Source organism: Cyrtonyx montezumae, unplaced genomic scaffold (assembly GCF_038088225.1).
Source record: "Cyrtonyx montezumae isolate F1298 unplaced genomic scaffold, pur_monq_1.0 scaffold_10, whole genome shotgun sequence".
Lineage (NCBI taxonomy): Eukaryota > Metazoa > Chordata > Aves > Galliformes > Odontophoridae > Cyrtonyx > Cyrtonyx montezumae.
This window is the reverse complement of record NW_027071826.1, coordinates 58496315-58513025: the sequence shown is the minus strand read 5'-3', so window position 1 is coordinate 58513025 and position 16711 is coordinate 58496315. Positions and strand designations below refer to the sequence as shown.

The window sequence follows — 16711 nt, the reverse complement described above, 5'->3', positions numbered from 1 at the left end:
CAGCGCCAAGCCGGGGCAAGGCCGCCGTTTTTTCAGCGATCACCTCACTCCGCATTCTTCTCACAAAAGGGCGGTGGGCGCCATCTCGCAGAGCACAGTGAACGCGAGGCCGGGAGCGATTGCTGTAGTTTCTTATAGGCCATATGAGAAAGCGAGCTCTCGTGACGAGGTGGCCGAGTGGTTAAGGCGATGGACTGCTAATCCATTGTGCTCTGCACGCGTGGGTTCGAATCCCATCCTCGTCGATAGGTTTTTTTGGTTTTTCTTCTCCCTTTTATGTAGTTATCTTTTTTTTTTCCTCACCACACCAGCGCTGTCTCCCGGCTCGCTACGGGCAAGCCCCGTTCGCCCCACGTCTCCGTCCCGCCGCCTGGGGCATGGGTGAGGGGTGGGGGTCATTTGCGCGGTGTATCTCTGTGCTGGAGGTATCAGGAACAGGTCATCACACCTCTCAAGGGGGGCAAGGTAGAGATAGCCAAGGAGAAAGAGACAGTCTGACTCTTAGGATGGCCCTGGGTGGAGCCGGGGGTGGGTCTGAAGGTCTGCAGACGATTCCCTTCTGATATGGGCTAGCCTATGCTAATTGCAGACATTAGGGTCAGCCAGAAATAGTGAGACGTGGCTCTGAGCTGTGAATTTCATATTACACCCACCACCCCATTTCCTAATGCTGGCAGAAGTCAGTAAAATCCCTTTTCTTTGCTTGTTTCCAGCAAAGGAAGGGTAGAAATTGACACTACAGCTTAGACAACATTGAAGTCTCAGCTAAAACTCAGTCTATTCCTCCTCTGGGCAGAGCTAGCAGCAGTTACACACACCCTTCTTACAAAGGCACCTCTTCCATTTTTGTTGTGTGAAACAGTATGTGTATGAAAAAAAATACATGACAATAGTCACACCCAGGGGAACCTTTTCTTCCTTGGATTAACGAACTGCTGGTGGAGGAATGCTAGACCAGGCCTGTAGGGTAAATAATCCCCCAGGATGGTACTCAAAATCGTATGAAAGATAGTATATTTCTGTAGGTCTATACAGATGGTACACAAATAGTAAGCAAAAAGAAGGTGGCTTACCTTTGGGATGATAAAGGCTCGCTGTGGACTCCACACGGGAGGGATCTCCAAGAAGAAATCCTTCCCCAGTGGTGGTCAGCCCTTAAATGGGGTTTGGGAGAGGTGCAGCCAGGCTCCACCCCTTCCCATCACACAGGTGCATTGCCTTCACCTGTGCCCCTGTGGCTGACTCGGTGCTCACCTCAGGTGACCAATCAGTGGTTCAGGTCATGATTCAGCAGTTCCCATACACAGGCCCTAATATGTGATGGCATATGAAAACAAAACAAAAAAAAAAAAAAGCAAGACATAGTTGCATTACAATCACAAGAGTCCCTTAGCACGAAGTGGTAGAGCATTGCTCAAGGTTGAGCAAACCCTTACTAAATCACTCGAGCTGCATGCAAATGGACAGAAAAAAACACCACCACTGCCACTCTGCAGGTTTAGAATAGTGGAAGAAATAAACACTTTTTTTTTTTGTGCACAAGTCCTGGTAACATCTGAAGGTATCAAGTGATTTTCAGAGCCTTGCCTAGGAGGTTAATTATTTGTGTGGCCCTGGGAAACCTTAACCCTGCAGCATTTGTCCCTAGGACCCCACTCAGGGACACACATAAAGCAAGGGTTCTCCAGTAACCAGCGTGTCTTAAGGGGGTTGAGAGAAAATAAAGCATCCTAAAGCACAGCACGGCAAGGAGAGATCATCCATACGCCAGCAAGTCTGCTGGTACACTTGCTGGAGAGCATCAGGTCTTTGCCCAGGGAGGTAGTGGAGTCACCGAGCCTGGATGTGCTCAAGGAAGGGTTGGATGTTGTGCTGAGGGACACAGTTTAGTGAGAACTATGGGTGATCTTTTCCAAGCTTAGTGATTCTACAATTCTGGATTTCTTCATTCACCTATAAAAAAGGTTTCTAAAATACTAAAAGCAACGCAGAACCCTACGCATACACCCTGTGTGGATGGGTGTGGAGGACCCCGAAATATACAGCTCCTCACAGGACATTTTTCTTTTTTTTTTTTTTTTTTTTTTAACTGTATGCAGCAGTTGCTAAAGCTGATAATTACCTCTGAGCGTACATAAAAAAAGACAGGAAAAAAAATACAGCACACCCAAGCCAATACAATGATTGCAGTCACCCTCCCAGAAGCCAAGAAGAAACCATACAATGATGAAAATAAACATTACACTGATATTTATCATCCCAGAAGTGTTACCATAAAAATGTGTTTTTAAATAATTATAAAATAGCTTTTGTTTTTCTTTAAAGCCAACCTTGAGGCATAGATGAAGCACTAAAAAAAAAAAATACACACTATCCTAAAACAATCTGCCTATAGGACAGGCAGTGAGGATTGGTAGGCTGACCTCTCTCCCTTGGATTTTTGCTCATGTACAAAGATACGTTGAGACTTAAATCTACTGATCTTTAACCCTTATTAAAAAAAAAAATGAAAAAAACTGGATCTTTTTGAGAAGGCAAAGAAGGGGAGAGAGCAGAACACGAAGGCAACATCTGCTTTATCAATCCCCTTGTAAATCTCAGTAAGATCAGTAAAATCTTGGGACTAGTACCTCTAAAAATTGTATACACAGATCGATTCCCTGAGTTACTAATCTTAAAGTAACTGGATGAAGGAATTCTGCAAGAGCAATTTCAAAGCAAAGTCCTCCTTGCTGACAAACAGCAGACAAATAAAGCTTCACAGTGCCCTCTGGCTTGACTTATACCATTCTCAGTGTTAATGTTTCAATTTTAAAACCAGTAAAATGACAGCAAAAATCAAAACAGTTTTCTGTATGACACCCGCTATGTTGAACGTTACAGCAGCTCTTACTGTACAGTACAAGAACATTGCATAGCAGACTGAAAGAAATCTGTTGCTTAATTTAAGCATATGTACTAAATTATCTGTGCAGATAATTAACAGCAGACCCAAAACAGAGCGAGGTGAGAGGCCAAGCTGCCTGTGCCAAGTGTTCCCCGGGTGTTCACTAAAGGGTAATGTAATTCCAGTGTTGTAACTCCATCTTCTTGCTTTTTTACAGCTACTGTCAGCAGCCAGGACAACCCACCAGCCACTGCAAGTCTTCACATCAATTCATCTCAATTCACAAGCAGTTTGTGCACCTCAACCACAAGAAAGCCTCGGGTCTTTACAAGGCTTTTCTGGCCATGCGGATGTCCTGTCCTCTGTCACTCCTCCCAGTCCTCCATTGCCCATTCAGGCATCTTGGAGGAGTAGTCAAACTCTGCTCCCTTGTAGCGCAAGGCGTGTAGGTACATCACCAGCTCCTTGGGAGACGGGTCCTGCCTTGTGATTTTACACTCCACGCATAAAGGGTCCCTCTCTTCTGAACTCTTCTCTCCTGTTTGCCTACACTCATTCTCACATGAGCCCACTTCTGTATTTCTTTCAAGTGTTTCTACGTCAGCATCAAGGTTCAGTGGACAAGCTGCTATTTCTTTTGCCTCAGGACCCTTGACATCCTCAGCAAGGCAGGAGTTCTCTCTCATAGAATCAGCCTGCACAGATTCCGTGCACTCTCTTGGATTACCAGGGTCACTGTTTTCTGCACTGGAATTCAAGTCCTCTTCAGAGATACCCAAGATATCCAGGCTCTGTTTGGAACGATGCTCCTCCACCAGTGCCTTTAGGAGCTCTTCATCCGTCTTCCCAATCTTGCCACCTTTGCCCTTTTCAGGACCCCAGGCTTCCATATTATAGATGGGGTCATTGACAATAGGGTAGCCTAAGTACTGCAAATGGACCCGGATCTGGTGTGTCCTCCCAGTACGTGGGAGACACTTGACCACGCTGCTCTTGCCGTTGTAACTGAGTCTCTGGAAGATGGTTTTGCAGAACTTCCCTTTGGGGTCCACACGGCACACTCCCACTTTGTAAGAAACAACCAGAATGGGCTCTTCACAGACCACTTCATGCTCCGGAAACTCCCCCACCACGCGACAGACATACTCTTTTTCCAGCTGTGGGGAGAAAGAAGAGTGACTGTAAGAGCAGAATAATGTCTCGGGGTCTGACTACACTTGAGTCTCATCCTAATTAGTTCTCTCTCTTTCATGAAAGACTTTTGTAGGTAATCTACTCCCAGAGTTGTTTTTCTTTCCTGTTCAGTTGTAATAAAAGTCAGCTATGTAACCAAGCTCAACTCATGCTTTCTCCAACCAGTTGGGAATTCAAAAACATAAGGGCCTGGACTATTTTCCTCATATTAAATTCAACAGCCACATCTCAGTCCTTTTAATTGTTACCTTCATTTCAGTACCTTTAACCAAGTCTTGGAAGCTTGCGCCCTACAGCTACAGCTGTTTGGCTTGAAAGCCACTGGAAAAAGCAATGAGAGAAACTTCCTGAATCCTAAAATGGAAAGCAAGTATTAGGTGACTGATACACTTCTAATGATAAATAAAACCGCTCTCGCTCGCTGATGGACTACATGATCCCTAAAGGTCCTCTCCAGCCCAAACTATTCCACGGTTCTGTTTACAATCTCACAAGGATACAGATCCCTGGCAATGCAGAACTGCCACAATCGCTTACATTTTTGCTCAGTCTTTCCCTTTCCATGCCTTCCACGCTGAGCACAACTAGATGACTGTGAGCTGTTCTAGGAGCTCAGGCTTTTTACACCCAAAATTTTCCCGACTTTCTGACTTTGTCAAGAATATACCACATGAGAAGGCCCACGAAGAACTCTCACCTGCCTCTCCCGAACCTGCTCATCAATCCTCTTGGACACCTCCACCGTCTTGGCAAACATGAGCACCCCCGAGGTCATGCGATCGAGACGGTGAATCGTGTGCAGCTCCCTGAGGTTGTGCTCTTTGCCGAGGATGAAGATGACGGTGTTGTGACGAAACCTGCCGCAGGGATGCACGGGCAAAGAGGACGGCTTGTCCACAACCACCACCTCATCGTTCTCCACCAGGATTTGGACAGGCTGGGCGGTGACCGGAGGCTCGTGGCGATGCACCGTATTCCTGAGAAAATCGTTATTCTGCAAGATAAGCGGGTAGTTATCTCAGAACCACTGAACGGAAGGGACCTTATAGCCCAGCCAGACGCCGGCCGGTCGCCACCCACCTTGAGCACGACGTCCAGGTCGTGCACGGGCTCCTCGTTGAGGCGGAGGCGGCCTGCGAGGGCGGCAGCGCGGTAGTAGGCGAGGGGCTGAGCGCGGAACTCGGTGCTGAAGACGTGCAGGAGGCTGCGGCCCACCCAGCGCCCCTTGCAGTAGGTGCGGAAATCGTAGTAGTAGGGCCGCACCTTGCGCAGCCCTCCCTCGAAGTAGTACGAGGTCTCGGCGAAGTGAGCCGCGCTGAAGCTCACCCCCGACCTCAGTTTCCGCGGCGGCGGCACGTAGCGCTCCCCGGCCGCCAAGCGACGCTTTTTCCGGGCCGGAGCCGCCGCCTCCTTCTCCTCCTCCACCTTCCCGGCTCCGGCTGTGAGCTCAGGTCCCGGCTCGGCCATGGTGCCCCGAAAACAGAGCACCCGCAGCCCCCCGCCCCGGCTCCGCACCGCGGAGCGCACGCACGGCGTCCACAGCGCGCCGGCGCGCCCCGCGGCGCACTGCGTGACGTCACTCCGCTCAGCCAATCGCCACGGGCCGTCGCCGCGAGGCCACGCCCCCACGGCCGCGTTTCGCGGGAGCGGCCGGCGCCCGCCCAGAGCTCCTGAGGAGCCCCTTCCCACCTCCCCCACCCCAAAAAAGGATGGGTACCCAAAAAACCGGGCTTTCCCAACCCAAAACGGGCAGTCTTGCAACCGCAGCTTTACGTAAAAAGATGCGAGACAGGAAGAAAACACGCTCTCGTAATTAAACTCCGGACAAATGAGAGGAGGTCATTGCATCGTGTCTTATTTTCCTCCGAGCATGAGGCAGAGCGGTCAGGATTAAAGAGTATTTTTAGTGAAGTTTTAAGTATGCCTGTACGCTTTTGGAATTCTCTGTGAATAGATGTTATTTGTAGCTTAACAGAGAGCATATCTGGAATTATCCGGATCAAAACACTGGAAGCAGACACAGCCTCCAACAGCATCCGCTGGAGAAACATCCTTTTTCTCCATCCCTCCACAACAAGCTGGTTAAAGCAGCACTTGCCTTTGCAAATGCGTCCACTGATACAGCTTCCACTCAAAAAGCAAAACCATACAGACCATCTACAGCCACAAGTCCCACTCATGAACTGCCTGAGGTGACTTTAGAGATATCCTTCCATCTGTCAAAATTCATCCCTGAGGCAAAGAAAACAACAGTTACTGCCATGCATTTGCCTTCAGTTCAGTGACAGAATTCAACAGGGTTCAAAGTCTTCAGTCTGCAATCCCCATCTAACAGAAACTGCATTCTACTCTCCTGCTGCGCCTTCCTAGCCAAGCCTCTTTCTTCTGACTTTTTCAAACAGCATCTGCCAGGAATCCAGGATCTCTCAGCAAAGCCAGCATTCAAGGAGAACAAGCCCACAAGGAGAGCTGGGAGGAGAAACGCTGCTCAAGGGAGAACAAGTGTTTACCGAGGCCACTGCTTTTCCTTATCAGTCAGAGGAACGTAGATCACACCCATCAGCTGGGTTTCAATGATCTGCCCATCGCTGGTTTTGTCATACTGCATCAGGACTTGGTTTGCACCTTCGGGACCGACGGGCAGTATCAGCCGTCCTCCTGGCTTCAGCTCGTTCAGCAACTGGAAAGCAGAGCAATCAGAATCAGCAGAGCCAAAAAGAAGACAACAGAAGGCAGCCAAGCTTGCCAGCTCCAGGTAAAGCAGACTGGAAAGGAACGCTCCAGTGGCTCCTGGTGAAGGCATGCAACCGTATCCTTAACTCTCACCTCCTGTGGTACTGTTGGTGCTGCTGCTCCAACATGGATGGCGTCGTAAGGAGCCTCTTCAGGGTACCCCTGCCTGCCATCTCCAACTGCAGGAGGAATAAGCATGCAGAAATTACTTGTGTTCACATAACTTCACACACAAGTAACTCCAAATCCGTTCCACTGACATCTGGAGTAGGAAAACTGTAGCAAGACTGCAATCTTAATTCCCAAATCAGAACGATATTTATAGCCTAGAGTTCAAGTCAGTATTACGCTGTGCTTACTCAGCCAGGGCTTCCTATCAACGTGTAGAAAGCAGCAGTTCCAGTCTGCAGACTGGAACAATTGCTTCAAGAAGCAGAGCTCTGCAGACAGTCAGAGCTTACACACGTTCACAGGAGAGGAAAAGTGCCCAGAGAGCTCACCCACAAGCGTTACACGGCCAGAGCTGAGCAAAGTTGGATCATCTTCTTTGACGTTTCTGATGGATTCATTTACCAGCTCTCTGATGTGTTCTATGCCCACAGCTTTCCCTGTTGGGCCCACCTAAAAAGGAAACAGCAAACAAACACCTATGTACATCCCAACACACAGAAATACATAGTTTGTACATCCTGTACACACAGGGACACATTTTGTGTGGCAAGCTACTGCAGGGACTGGACAATTTCCAAAAAAGAAACTTCAGAGCAGCTTCTGATCAAGAAGGTGCAAACACTGTGACACGTTGGTTTTAAGGCAGAATAGTCCCAGTTACATTAGCAGATTCAACACCCACTCCAGAAATGATTGCATTTGTCTTTACTACAGGACACTTTGGGAAGAGTTCACCCCTTCCCTCTGTGCTCTCCATGCCAGCTACGTCAAGCTACGTGTCCTGGTGCACCCTGTTTGCTAGGAATGCAGTCCTGTGAGCTTACCATCCTGGCAAAGCAAGCTGTAAGATATCCACTTCCAGATCCAACATCCAGTGCTTTTGCTCCTTCCACGAGCTGATCCTTCAGCAGTTCCAGCGCATGGGCATGCTGCGTGGGTACAAACACAGGAGTGTGAAACATCCCAGCCTACTTTCTTCCTCCTACAACTTCTCACTATGTTCTTGTCTCACTCATTTGGTGCTCTGCTTGAAACACAGCACACCAAGCGTTTTATCTGACGCATTCTGAGTGAAACAAGTGTCTGTCATCTCTTTGCAGAATGGCATTTAGGAAAAGGTTCAGTAATGACACGTGAAGCAGCAGAAAGAACAACTTCACACAACAACTGGACAACATTAAGTTAGCCTTAGTTACATGGAACTTCTACCAGGCCATGCTTTTAAATCAACATTAACAAATTTCACGTATATAGTACTTAATCTCAATAACCACAACCATGGGACCTTTTTCACTTTTCTACTTTAATAATTAAGTAAATAAAAAAAAAAGAGGAGGGGATACAACAATTTCCTTGATTTCTGTTAAAAGCAGAACGTTTCATCTCACCATATGTGGTGCACTGATTGTAGCCTTGTATCCTAAAAGGAAACCAACGACAAAAATAATGTTAATATTTATTTGAACCTTTTCTCTGTCACATCTTCCTTCCCATTCCCTAAAAACATGAAAACACTCTTTTCTTTTGCCTCATGGAAGCACCTCATTGATTTATAATCTCCTCCTGGAGGACAGCGAATCAGACTGAGATAGCTTTCCACTGTTTCTGCTCTGTTATTCCAAGTTCTGCCCCCCAGCTCGTTCATCAGAATGCTCTGCAACAGGCTGCGCTGGTTTGTATTCCACAGGATGAGTTCAGAGCAAACAACACACGTTTTGCACAATCTATACTGTTCCTCCCTCTGGATCCCACTGCTGAAACATGGATGGGAACTGCTCTTCTTGACCTCTGCTTTGGTGAGAGTGCTTTGAGCACACAAAGCTCGGAAGTGCTGAGCTACCTCGAGCCCCTCCGTCAGCCCCGTCTAGCACAATGCGAGCACCACACGGTGATACTTTAAAGCTACTCACCAATAGACTGAGGGGAATCCATGTACGGGAAATACTTGATGTAGTGGCCTCTATCAGTAGCCAGCAACACATCGAAGACCCGCTGCGATTTAATGATTCCTTTTTCTGGATGACAACAGACAAGGCAAGGACTTCAAGGCGCAGCAGTTCAACAGGCATCCCACGCTCACCGCCGGCTGCGAGCAGCAGGAAAGCTGGGGATCACCTTTCCTGCTGCTGCTGGCAGAGCAGCCCGTTGCCAATTACAAACAGAACAAGCCCGGGCTGGGACGAACGGCAAAACGCGAGCAACGTTAACGCAACAGCCACCAAGCACCGAAACAACACAACAGCAGACAGCCCCGAGCTCCGCACTCACTGTACAGGTTGGTGACCAGCTCGGGGTGCGTCTTCCCGCTGGAGGTCCACGCCATGCTTCTGGAGAACAGCAATCCCATGAGTGCCAACGTCACGCAGGGCAGCAGGCGCCTCATCCCACGGCCGGCCTAGCAACACGGGCACCCCACGGCTCAACCCTTATATTCAATTCCTCCCACCCGCCCCCCCCACCCGCAGCAGCTCCCCGCGGGACCAGCACTCACCGCGCAGGCGCACCACGCCCCGCAGCCTGCGCTGCGCGAGAAAACATCCGCCCTTCGCCAAGATGGCGCCGCAGCGGCGTCACTCTCCCCTCAGCCCATTCCCCGCCCCCTCGCTGTCCGGCGGAGCGCGGTGAGTGGTTAACCAGAAAACTTCTGCCCTTTACCAAGATGGCGCCGCATCCGCGTCTCTCTACTCACGCTCCTCTGACCTATTACCCGCCCCTTCGCATCCGATGGAGCGCGGTGATTGGTTAATATCAGCGGTCGGAGCTCGGTGATTGGCTGAGCTGAGGTGCCAATCAACGATCTGCCGGAAGCCGCTGTGTTCTCCCGTGTTAGCGGCGCCGTGGTGATCCGACCGAGCGCATCCCGGGGAGCGGCGGTGACAGGAGGCGACGGTGCGGGGACGGGCGGGACAGGGGGTGCCCGAACACTGCGGCCTAGCGCCGTGAGAGGCCCTGAAGGGTGTGGGTGTCACGTCCTGAGGGAAGGCCGCGTTCCCTTGGAGCTGTGAAACGTCCCCTCAGCGCTCCACTGGGGCGGTTTGGGCAAAAGGCAGCCGGTGGGGAGGGGCAGAGATGCACTGAGTCCTTCTCACCGTGCGCTGCTTGTCCTCCCTCCAGGCCTTCATGATGAGAATGATTGAGAGCGTCGACTCCGTGGTTACCAGGCCCAGCGAGGACCTCTGGGCTGAAATCTGCTCGTGTCTGCCACATCCGGACCAGAAGGACGTCAGCGAGGCCTTCACGGACTCATTCCTGGATTCCTATGCCAACGGAGGAAGCCAGGCCAATGGGGTCCCTTCCCAACCAAACCCAAAGCCTTGGGCGCCCCTGAACGACTCAGAGGTGTATTTAGCATCCCTAGGTGAGTGCTGGGTGAGGCTTTGGGTCCTCCGTTGGCTGAGGTGCCTACTGACAACTGTGACACCAGAGGGGGCGGTGCTCGCATCGCTGGTTGGAAAAAGCAGCTTGCAAGCACTCAGCAAAGCGTCACGCTCACTCACTGCAAGTGCATTAGTGGAGCTGAGAAACACGGCTGGAGCTTGTCATGGAAACATAAAATGGCTCAGCTTGGAAGGGACCTTAAAGCCCATCCAGTTCCAATGCCCTGCTGCGGGCAGGACTGCTATCCATCAGATCAAGCCTTGAGCAGCTCTAGAGATGGGACGTGCTCAGCTTTTTTGGACAGCTTGTGCCAGGGCCCCACCACCCTCTGAGTAAAGAACGTCTTCCTAACATCTAACCTATATCTCCCCTCCTTTTGCTCTTCTAGTTTAAAGCCGTTCCTCCTTGCCCTGACACTATTAGGCTGTGTAAAAGGTTGGTCTCCCTCCTGCTCATAAGCTCCCCTCTCGTACTGGAAGGCCACAGTGAGGCCTCCACGTAGCTTTCTTCAGTATGAACAAGCCCAGCTCACTCAACCTTTCTTCATAAATTTCTTCAGCTCTTCCGTGGGAAGGAACTCTTCATCAAGTATAAACCAAATAGATATATGTTTTTTCTGTATCTTTCTTTGAACAGCATGTAAGTCCTTTGTTGTTGACTCAGGCAGGGGAGATGTAAGCTTTTGTGTTGCTGCGTTGCCAGCATTTGTCTCCTAAAGCTCCAAGGAATAATGAGAGGTTTCTGAGTATAAAAAAAATAATAATTCTGTGACCTGTTTTTTTGGGGAGGCAGGGAATCAGGTAGAGGAAAGATGCTTTCTTAAGTAACACTTGCTGGAATCTGTTCTAGCATAGCAGAATATGGCAGATTGTACAGATAGTCTTGGTGCCGTTGCTTACTTCCTGCATAATCTATAAAGCCATAAATTAATTGTTAAACAATGTGTTAGATGTGTAAAAGCTAACAGAAACACGTGATATGGGGGAAGATAAGGTTACCAGCATTGGAGCCAACATCCTAGCATTGTTAAAAGCAGCAGGCTCTAAGGCCATGGAATTAGCCACCCTGTTTTAAATACTCCCTGATCTCTTCACTGTGTACAACAGCTCCAGGAAGGATGCTCCTAGTGCCCGTTAGGAGAAGCCTTTGGGGTTCCTCTGTGCTCTAACAGTTGGGCTGCTAACTCATCCAGTTGTAGTGAAATATTCAGTTTTACGGCTCTTCTCTGCTTTTTCCTTTCTGTGGAGTTATTTTGTCTTGGGTCAGTCTGTAATCTGGTTTTCAGTGCAGCCACGCACGTGCTTGGCTTCCATATGCCATTTCTACTTGCAGAAACAGGCCAGGAGAAATGGGGACGTTGTGGCAGAAGTGGGTTTTATTAAGCTTTTATTTCTGCCAGAGCCTCCCTTTTGACTTTACTACTGTTTTAGACTGTTGTTTCATGGAAAGCTAAGTAGAGCTCATGCTATCTGATCAAAAGTGCTGTAGCAACGGGGCAGAATTTGCTTTTCTGGTATTAATTGTTGCTGCAGTTCTAATTTGCTTAGAAAACTTTTACAAGCAGGCTTCAAACTATGGGTCTAGATTTATTTTTTCCACACAGTTTTTTCACACGCTAACACAAAGCTCCTTCTGTGTATTCTTCAGTTGGCTTAACCAGAGTAAGGTTGTTGTGGGTTTCTGCGTGGCCAGGATTAGCAATTGTGGAATGGTCACATCAGCCTGTCAGTATATTTGGGCAGGTAATGATGTTTCAGGTCTTAAGAACTGTCAGAGCCAGACAGCTCAATTCTGCAACACAAGACAAGCTGCAAAGAGTCACGGGTGAGATGCTGCGTTGTGAGCTACTGTAATTCAACTACCATGTCATACACTTTTTTTTTGTGAAAAGCACCAGCTGATAGCTGGCTCAATTTAAGAAAGAAACCATTACAAAAGGATTTTGTGACTGGAGGAACTCATAAAATCAGCTTCCTTGCAGCTTTGTGCGTTGTAGCTGGACTACCCTGCATCTGGTAAGAACACTGTTTTCATTGTAGCCTGTGCCTGAGAAGCTCACATCACATTCTGTTCTGAGATATCCTGCTGATAATACTGCTGTGCTCACTGCAGGCTTTTTTTTCCCCCCTCAGTTTGGGCATTATTTGGGTTTCATACTGCAGTTAGCTTGATTTCTGTTCCGTGCCAATTTGCATGGAAATTGTGGGAACGCAGAGCCTCTGAGATCTGTACCCTTCTGTGCAATATCATCAAAATTCAACAGTAAGCGGAAAAGTTATGAAAGCTTAGAAGTGGGCAGAGTGGACTGATGGCTTACACCACGTTTCCTTCTGAAAAGTCACCTAAAATTACATAAAGGAAACGCTGCCACACAGACTTCAAATAAAAGAAATAAGTTCCTTCTGAAATACAAAGTACTGAAGTGTGAATTTGACCTTTTGGATATCCAAGTGCAGACACTTGTTTTCTTCCACTCCCTCAGAAAAATGTAATAGAGTCTCAATTTGCCTCTTCACAGAGAGAAGACTGACGAGAATTAAAGGTTTGACTCAAGAGGTGACCTCCAAGGACATGCTGCGTACCCTGTCGCAGGCTAAGAAGGAGTGCTGGGACAGGTTCCTCCAGGAGAAGTTCGAGTCTGAACTTTATATAGAGGGACACGAATCTGATGAGAGGTAATGAGAAGGTCAAAGAGGTGGTTTCCCACTTAAGGCACGGCCATCTGTGTTGGGAAATAGAACAGACTTGGTTATTTAAAAAGGAAAGTAAGGGATTTTCTTCACAACTTCAGTAGGGCGTTGTGACAGGAAGTCTCACTGCAACTCATTAAGACTATCACAGGCTTTCTGAACAACTTTGCTAACACCAGTTGGGTCACAGTAGTGGGAAGCACACAGGGCATGTATGGACTGAACTTTCAGAGCTGTTCACTGCACTGTTATTGCCTCCCTTGATCCTTACTGGAAACAACTGGAACCTTCTTGACTTCCCTTGTCACGCTTGGAGTGGGGAGGAAATGGCTTAATGGGTCTCAAATTCCATTTTTTAAGGGCTAGATTTAACAGTGAATTTCAGACCATTCCCTGCATCTTTCCTAGGGCCCATACAAGCACTGCTTCAGAAACAGGTGGGATCTGAAGCTCCTTCCAGGGTTGGCATCAGACCCGAGATGAGATTTCCCGAGTGGTTCTCAGTTCAGTGCCTCTCTTAGAATGCTTCCTCTCTCTCACCCATTACTCTTTTATAGATAACGTATGGATTAAGATGAGAGTCCTTTTCCAGATTGCTAAAGCAACCTACGTTCTCAATTACTTACATCGGCCTCCATATTTCTCTTTTCTGAGCTGAGGTTTTTCATGATTGCTTTTATCTGAAAAAAAATAAAGGATTATCTTTCTCCCTTAAAGATAATCTACTTGAGCTCATTTTGGAGTTTTAATATGAAAAATAATCCGTGCTTATAATAGATCCTTTCTTTGACAGTTGATTTATATTTAAAAATTATTTAAAATAATTATTAAAAATATTAAAAGTTGTAGACATGGGTGTTCTCTCTACTTTCTATTTTAAAGGCTGGGGATATTAGCCATGAAGATGTTTTTCTTGCCAGATTTTGATTAAATGAAGTTAGAGGTAACCCTTGAATGCTACTGAGCTATTTGAAGCCCATCCAGCAGTGTAGTTAAGCAAACCTGAACATTTAAGTGCACAGATCACCTCAAGGACGCTACCAAGTAAAATTCTGCTCCCACAGAAGAGCAAGAGCAAGTTCGTTTTGTTGTGCATAGGGTTGATTGAATGGTGTCACACTTCCTGGCAGATGAGCAAACGCAAATGTTTCAGAGTTAGATAAGTTTTAGTTAGCATTTAAACAGAGTAGATCTCTTCCATAAGACCAGCTACTGTGAAGCAGGCTGTAAGAAATTAAGTGTGTTGATACATATTTACGTACATCTGTAGTATTGTTAGCATCCTAGGATGTAGATCTGCTGCCTCTGTTTCCCTCTCACGTCAGTCTAAGTCATATCTTCTTGTGAAGCCTTATTGCTGTGTCTCAGCTTTCACTGTCTTTGCTTTCCCTCAGCACACTGGAGCATCTGAAGCGGTGGCTGCAACCTGATAAAGTGGCCATCAGTACTGAGGAGGTACAGTATCTCATCCCTCCAGAATCACAGGTGGAGAAACAGGAGACTGAAGAAGAGCGTCCAGCTGCTGAGCAGTGAGATAAGCAGCAGCCATGCCACAGAGCTGCCTCTTGTCCAGCCCTGATGAAGCAGTGTGCAGCAGCAGTAATGACAGGAAGAGGGTGGGGGTGAGCGATGGGTGCCAGCTGTCATTTAAAGACAATGAAATCCAACAGCAAAACAGCACTGGACCTCCAAGGATATTGACTGGCATTTGTCGTGGACAAGAGTGGAAGAGAATATGCCGAAGTGAACCCCTTTTTGTGATCTAGTCCCATTGTGTAGCAACCTAATCGTTCTGGCATGAATGTGAATTGTTTGTAACTCATCAGGAGGCACATCGAGCCATAGAAAGCATCAGAAAACATAATGGTCCAGCATAGAACAGATAAAATAAGCCACTGAATCAATTTCTCTTCTTGTACCTTCTTTTGTTACTGACTTGGGCTTTTTTTTTTCCCCTTTCTTAACGAAGTCCATTGTGTTGTTTTGATCAGACTTCACTATTTATGAGTTGTGCCCGAGCTTTACCCAGAGGAGGAGATTGTTCACCTATCTACATCTGGAGTCCTAAGGGAAGCAGTCACTACAGTTGTTAAACTGATCACAGTATTGAGATTGTAGTAACAGAATACAAGGAGAAGAACGTTACCAAGTCATGTTCCCTCTAAGAATGTCCCACTTGATTGGCCATCCACACTCTGAAACAGGGTGCACTGGAGAAGGAGTATTTTTCTTGTTGGTCACTTTGTACCTCTTCTCATTTCCTTCAGCCTCTCGTGAAGGGTCGGGTGAGATCCTGTATCAGGAAAACAAAGAGTGATAACCAGAGAGGCTACAAATAACTCGTTTTCATCACGAACTAGCACAAGATCACCTACATTAAGCATATTCTAGCACATATATACACGCACATTGTTCATGCTGTTTAACTCTGCAGAGGGTTGTTCAGTTCTTAGTCAATAAAAGAGTCCGTGGTCGTGTGTGAGACCGATGCTGCTTTAAGCTGAGCTTTGTCTTGGCATTGACGCCGAGGGTCGATAGAGGGAAGCAGCGTACATCTTCTGCCGGATAAAGCTCTTTAGACACAAATTGGAGGGGTAGTTCTAGTAGCTTAGGCACGCTAGATTGTTCATTATGAATGAAATTAGGTTTTTAAAAGGAGCTTATCACCTTGCTTGTTTCCTGTCTCCGTTCAGTTATAAATGGTGCCATTGTTTCGCTCGCTGCCAGCTGTTATTCTGTTGCTCCTGCAGTGTTTGCCCACACCGTTAGCTTTGTGCTGCAACCACCCACTGCAGCCCCACGTAATTCTCCATTAGAACAAACGTGAACATGTGAGAAATCGGGTGAGGCACCTGAATGTCAATGATACAGGGCTCACAAAGCTTCGGTTACGTTGAAAAGGATTTCTTTGTCATCTTTTAAATGCCCCTATTAATTTATCTCTAAAAATAAATCTGCTCTGCTGTATTCAGGTACAGTGCTGTAAATACCATCTCTTGCCTGTGCTGTCGAGCTGTAATGAAGGTGCTTCCAAGCATTTGTCAGAAACGTACAAAGAGAGAAAGATGCAATTTCTTTTTCTGTACCCAGGCTATTTTGCAGTCAATACATTTCCTTCGTGCGATTAGCACTGACTGAAGATGCTTTATGTTACGCTGCCTATTGCCATAAAAGATATTTGAGCTAGAAACTTATATTAAGTACTGCCAAAACATTTAAAGTCCCAGGTCCATGTAATCTGTCTCTTCCTTTAGAGAACCACCCTTTGTACCCATAGAGCACGCTCCTTCAGGGCTGAGAGCAAGATGGAGACTCATCACTAGTAACTAGCAACAGGATGAGAAGTAATGGCCTTTAGTTGTGCCAGGGGAGGTTCAGGTTAGATTTTTAGGAGCGATTTATTCTCAGAATGGGCAGTGATGCACCGGCACAGGCTGCACAGGGAGATGGTGGAGTCACCATCTCTACAGGCACATGGAGGTGGGGCACTGAGGGACGTGGTGAGGGTGGGTTGGGGGTGGACTTGGGAACCTTAGAGATCTTTTCCAGCTTGAATGGTTCTATGGTTTTACAGTCAGATCCAGGGACTTCCAATTAAACAGTACCAGAATAAGTAAGGATGGGGCAGGATGGACACCAGAAAGTCAAATGGGTGCTT

At 47.4% G+C, this 16711-nt stretch overlaps 3 protein-coding genes and 1 non-coding gene across 4 annotated transcripts; 2 read left to right on the top strand and 2 right to left on the bottom strand.

Moving 5' to 3' along the window:
• Nucleotides 1–163: 163 nt before the first annotated feature.
• On the top strand, nt 164–245 carry TRNAS-GCU (transfer RNA serine (anticodon GCU)). Its single transcript has one exon. It is a non-coding gene; the product is annotated as a tRNA-Ser (tRNA).
• Nucleotides 246–2861: 2616 nt separating this feature from the next.
• On the bottom strand, nt 2862–5563 carry RPUSD2 (RNA pseudouridine synthase domain containing 2). The gene is made up of 3 exons (XM_065755571.1): nt 5162–5563; nt 4779–5075; nt 2862–4044 (listed from the first exon to the last, which is right to left on the bottom strand). The coding sequence occupies exons 1-3, from the start codon at nt 5546–5548 to the stop codon at nt 3253–3255; spliced, it is 1476 nt and encodes a 491-aa protein (XP_065611643.1). The 5' UTR covers nt 5549–5563; the 3' UTR covers nt 2862–3252.
• A 573-nt stretch (nt 5564–6136) lies between these two features.
• LOC136060780 (protein-L-isoaspartate(D-aspartate) O-methyltransferase-like) lies at nt 6137–9436 on the bottom strand. The gene is made up of 8 exons (XM_065755570.1): nt 9254–9436; nt 8896–9000; nt 8374–8405; nt 7810–7914; nt 7315–7435; nt 6908–6993; nt 6592–6761; nt 6137–6313 (listed from the first exon to the last, which is right to left on the bottom strand). The coding sequence occupies exons 1-8, from the start codon at nt 9366–9368 to the stop codon at nt 6301–6303; spliced, it is 747 nt and encodes a 248-aa protein (XP_065611642.1). The 5' UTR covers nt 9369–9436; the 3' UTR covers nt 6137–6300.
• Nucleotides 9437–9819: 383 nt separating this feature from the next.
• Nucleotides 9820–14957, top strand: CCDC32 (coiled-coil domain containing 32). The gene is made up of 4 exons (XM_065755582.1): nt 9820–9874; nt 10100–10343; nt 12882–13038; nt 14448–14957. Exons 2-4 carry the CDS (start codon nt 10106–10108, stop codon nt 14584–14586), a joined length of 534 nt encoding a protein of 177 aa, XP_065611654.1. The 5' UTR covers nt 9820–9874; nt 10100–10105; the 3' UTR covers nt 14587–14957.
• Nucleotides 14958–16711: the final 1754 nt, after the last annotated feature.

Excerpts from the sequence above, each read along its gene's own strand:
- RPUSD2 (XM_065755571.1), bottom strand. The coding sequence starts at position 5,548 with ATGGCCGAGCCGGGACCTGAGCTCACAGCCGGAGCCGGGAAGGTGGAG. Across the intron at positions 5,076-5,161 it reads ACCTGGACGTCGTGCTCAAG|AATAACGATTTTCTCAGGAA; the intron begins GTGGGTGGCGAC and ends CTTATCTTGCAG. Across the intron at positions 4,045-4,778 it reads AGCAGGTTCGGGAGAGGCAG|CTGGAAAAAGAGTATGTCTG; the intron begins GTGAGAGTTCTT and ends TTCTCCCCACAG.
- LOC136060780 (XM_065755570.1), bottom strand. The coding sequence starts at position 9,368 with ATGAGGCGCCTGCTGCCCTGCGTGACGTTGGCACTCATGGGATTGCTG. Across the intron at positions 6,994-7,314 it reads TGGCCGTGTAACGCTTGTGG|TTGGAGATGGCAGGCAGGGG; the intron begins GTGAGCTCTCTG and ends TTCCTCCTGCAG. Across the intron at positions 6,762-6,907 it reads CACCAACAGTACCACAGGAG|TTGCTGAACGAGCTGAAGCC; the intron begins GTGAGAGTTAAG and ends TCTGCTTTCCAG.
- CCDC32 (XM_065755582.1), top strand. The coding sequence starts at position 10,106 with ATGATGAGAATGATTGAGAGCGTCGACTCCGTGGTTACCAGGCCCAGC. Across the intron at positions 10,344-12,881 it reads GGTGTATTTAGCATCCCTAG|AGAGAAGACTGACGAGAATT; the intron begins GTGAGTGCTGGG and ends GCCTCTTCACAG. Across the intron at positions 13,039-14,447 it reads GGACACGAATCTGATGAGAG|CACACTGGAGCATCTGAAGC; the intron begins GTAATGAGAAGG and ends GCTTTCCCTCAG.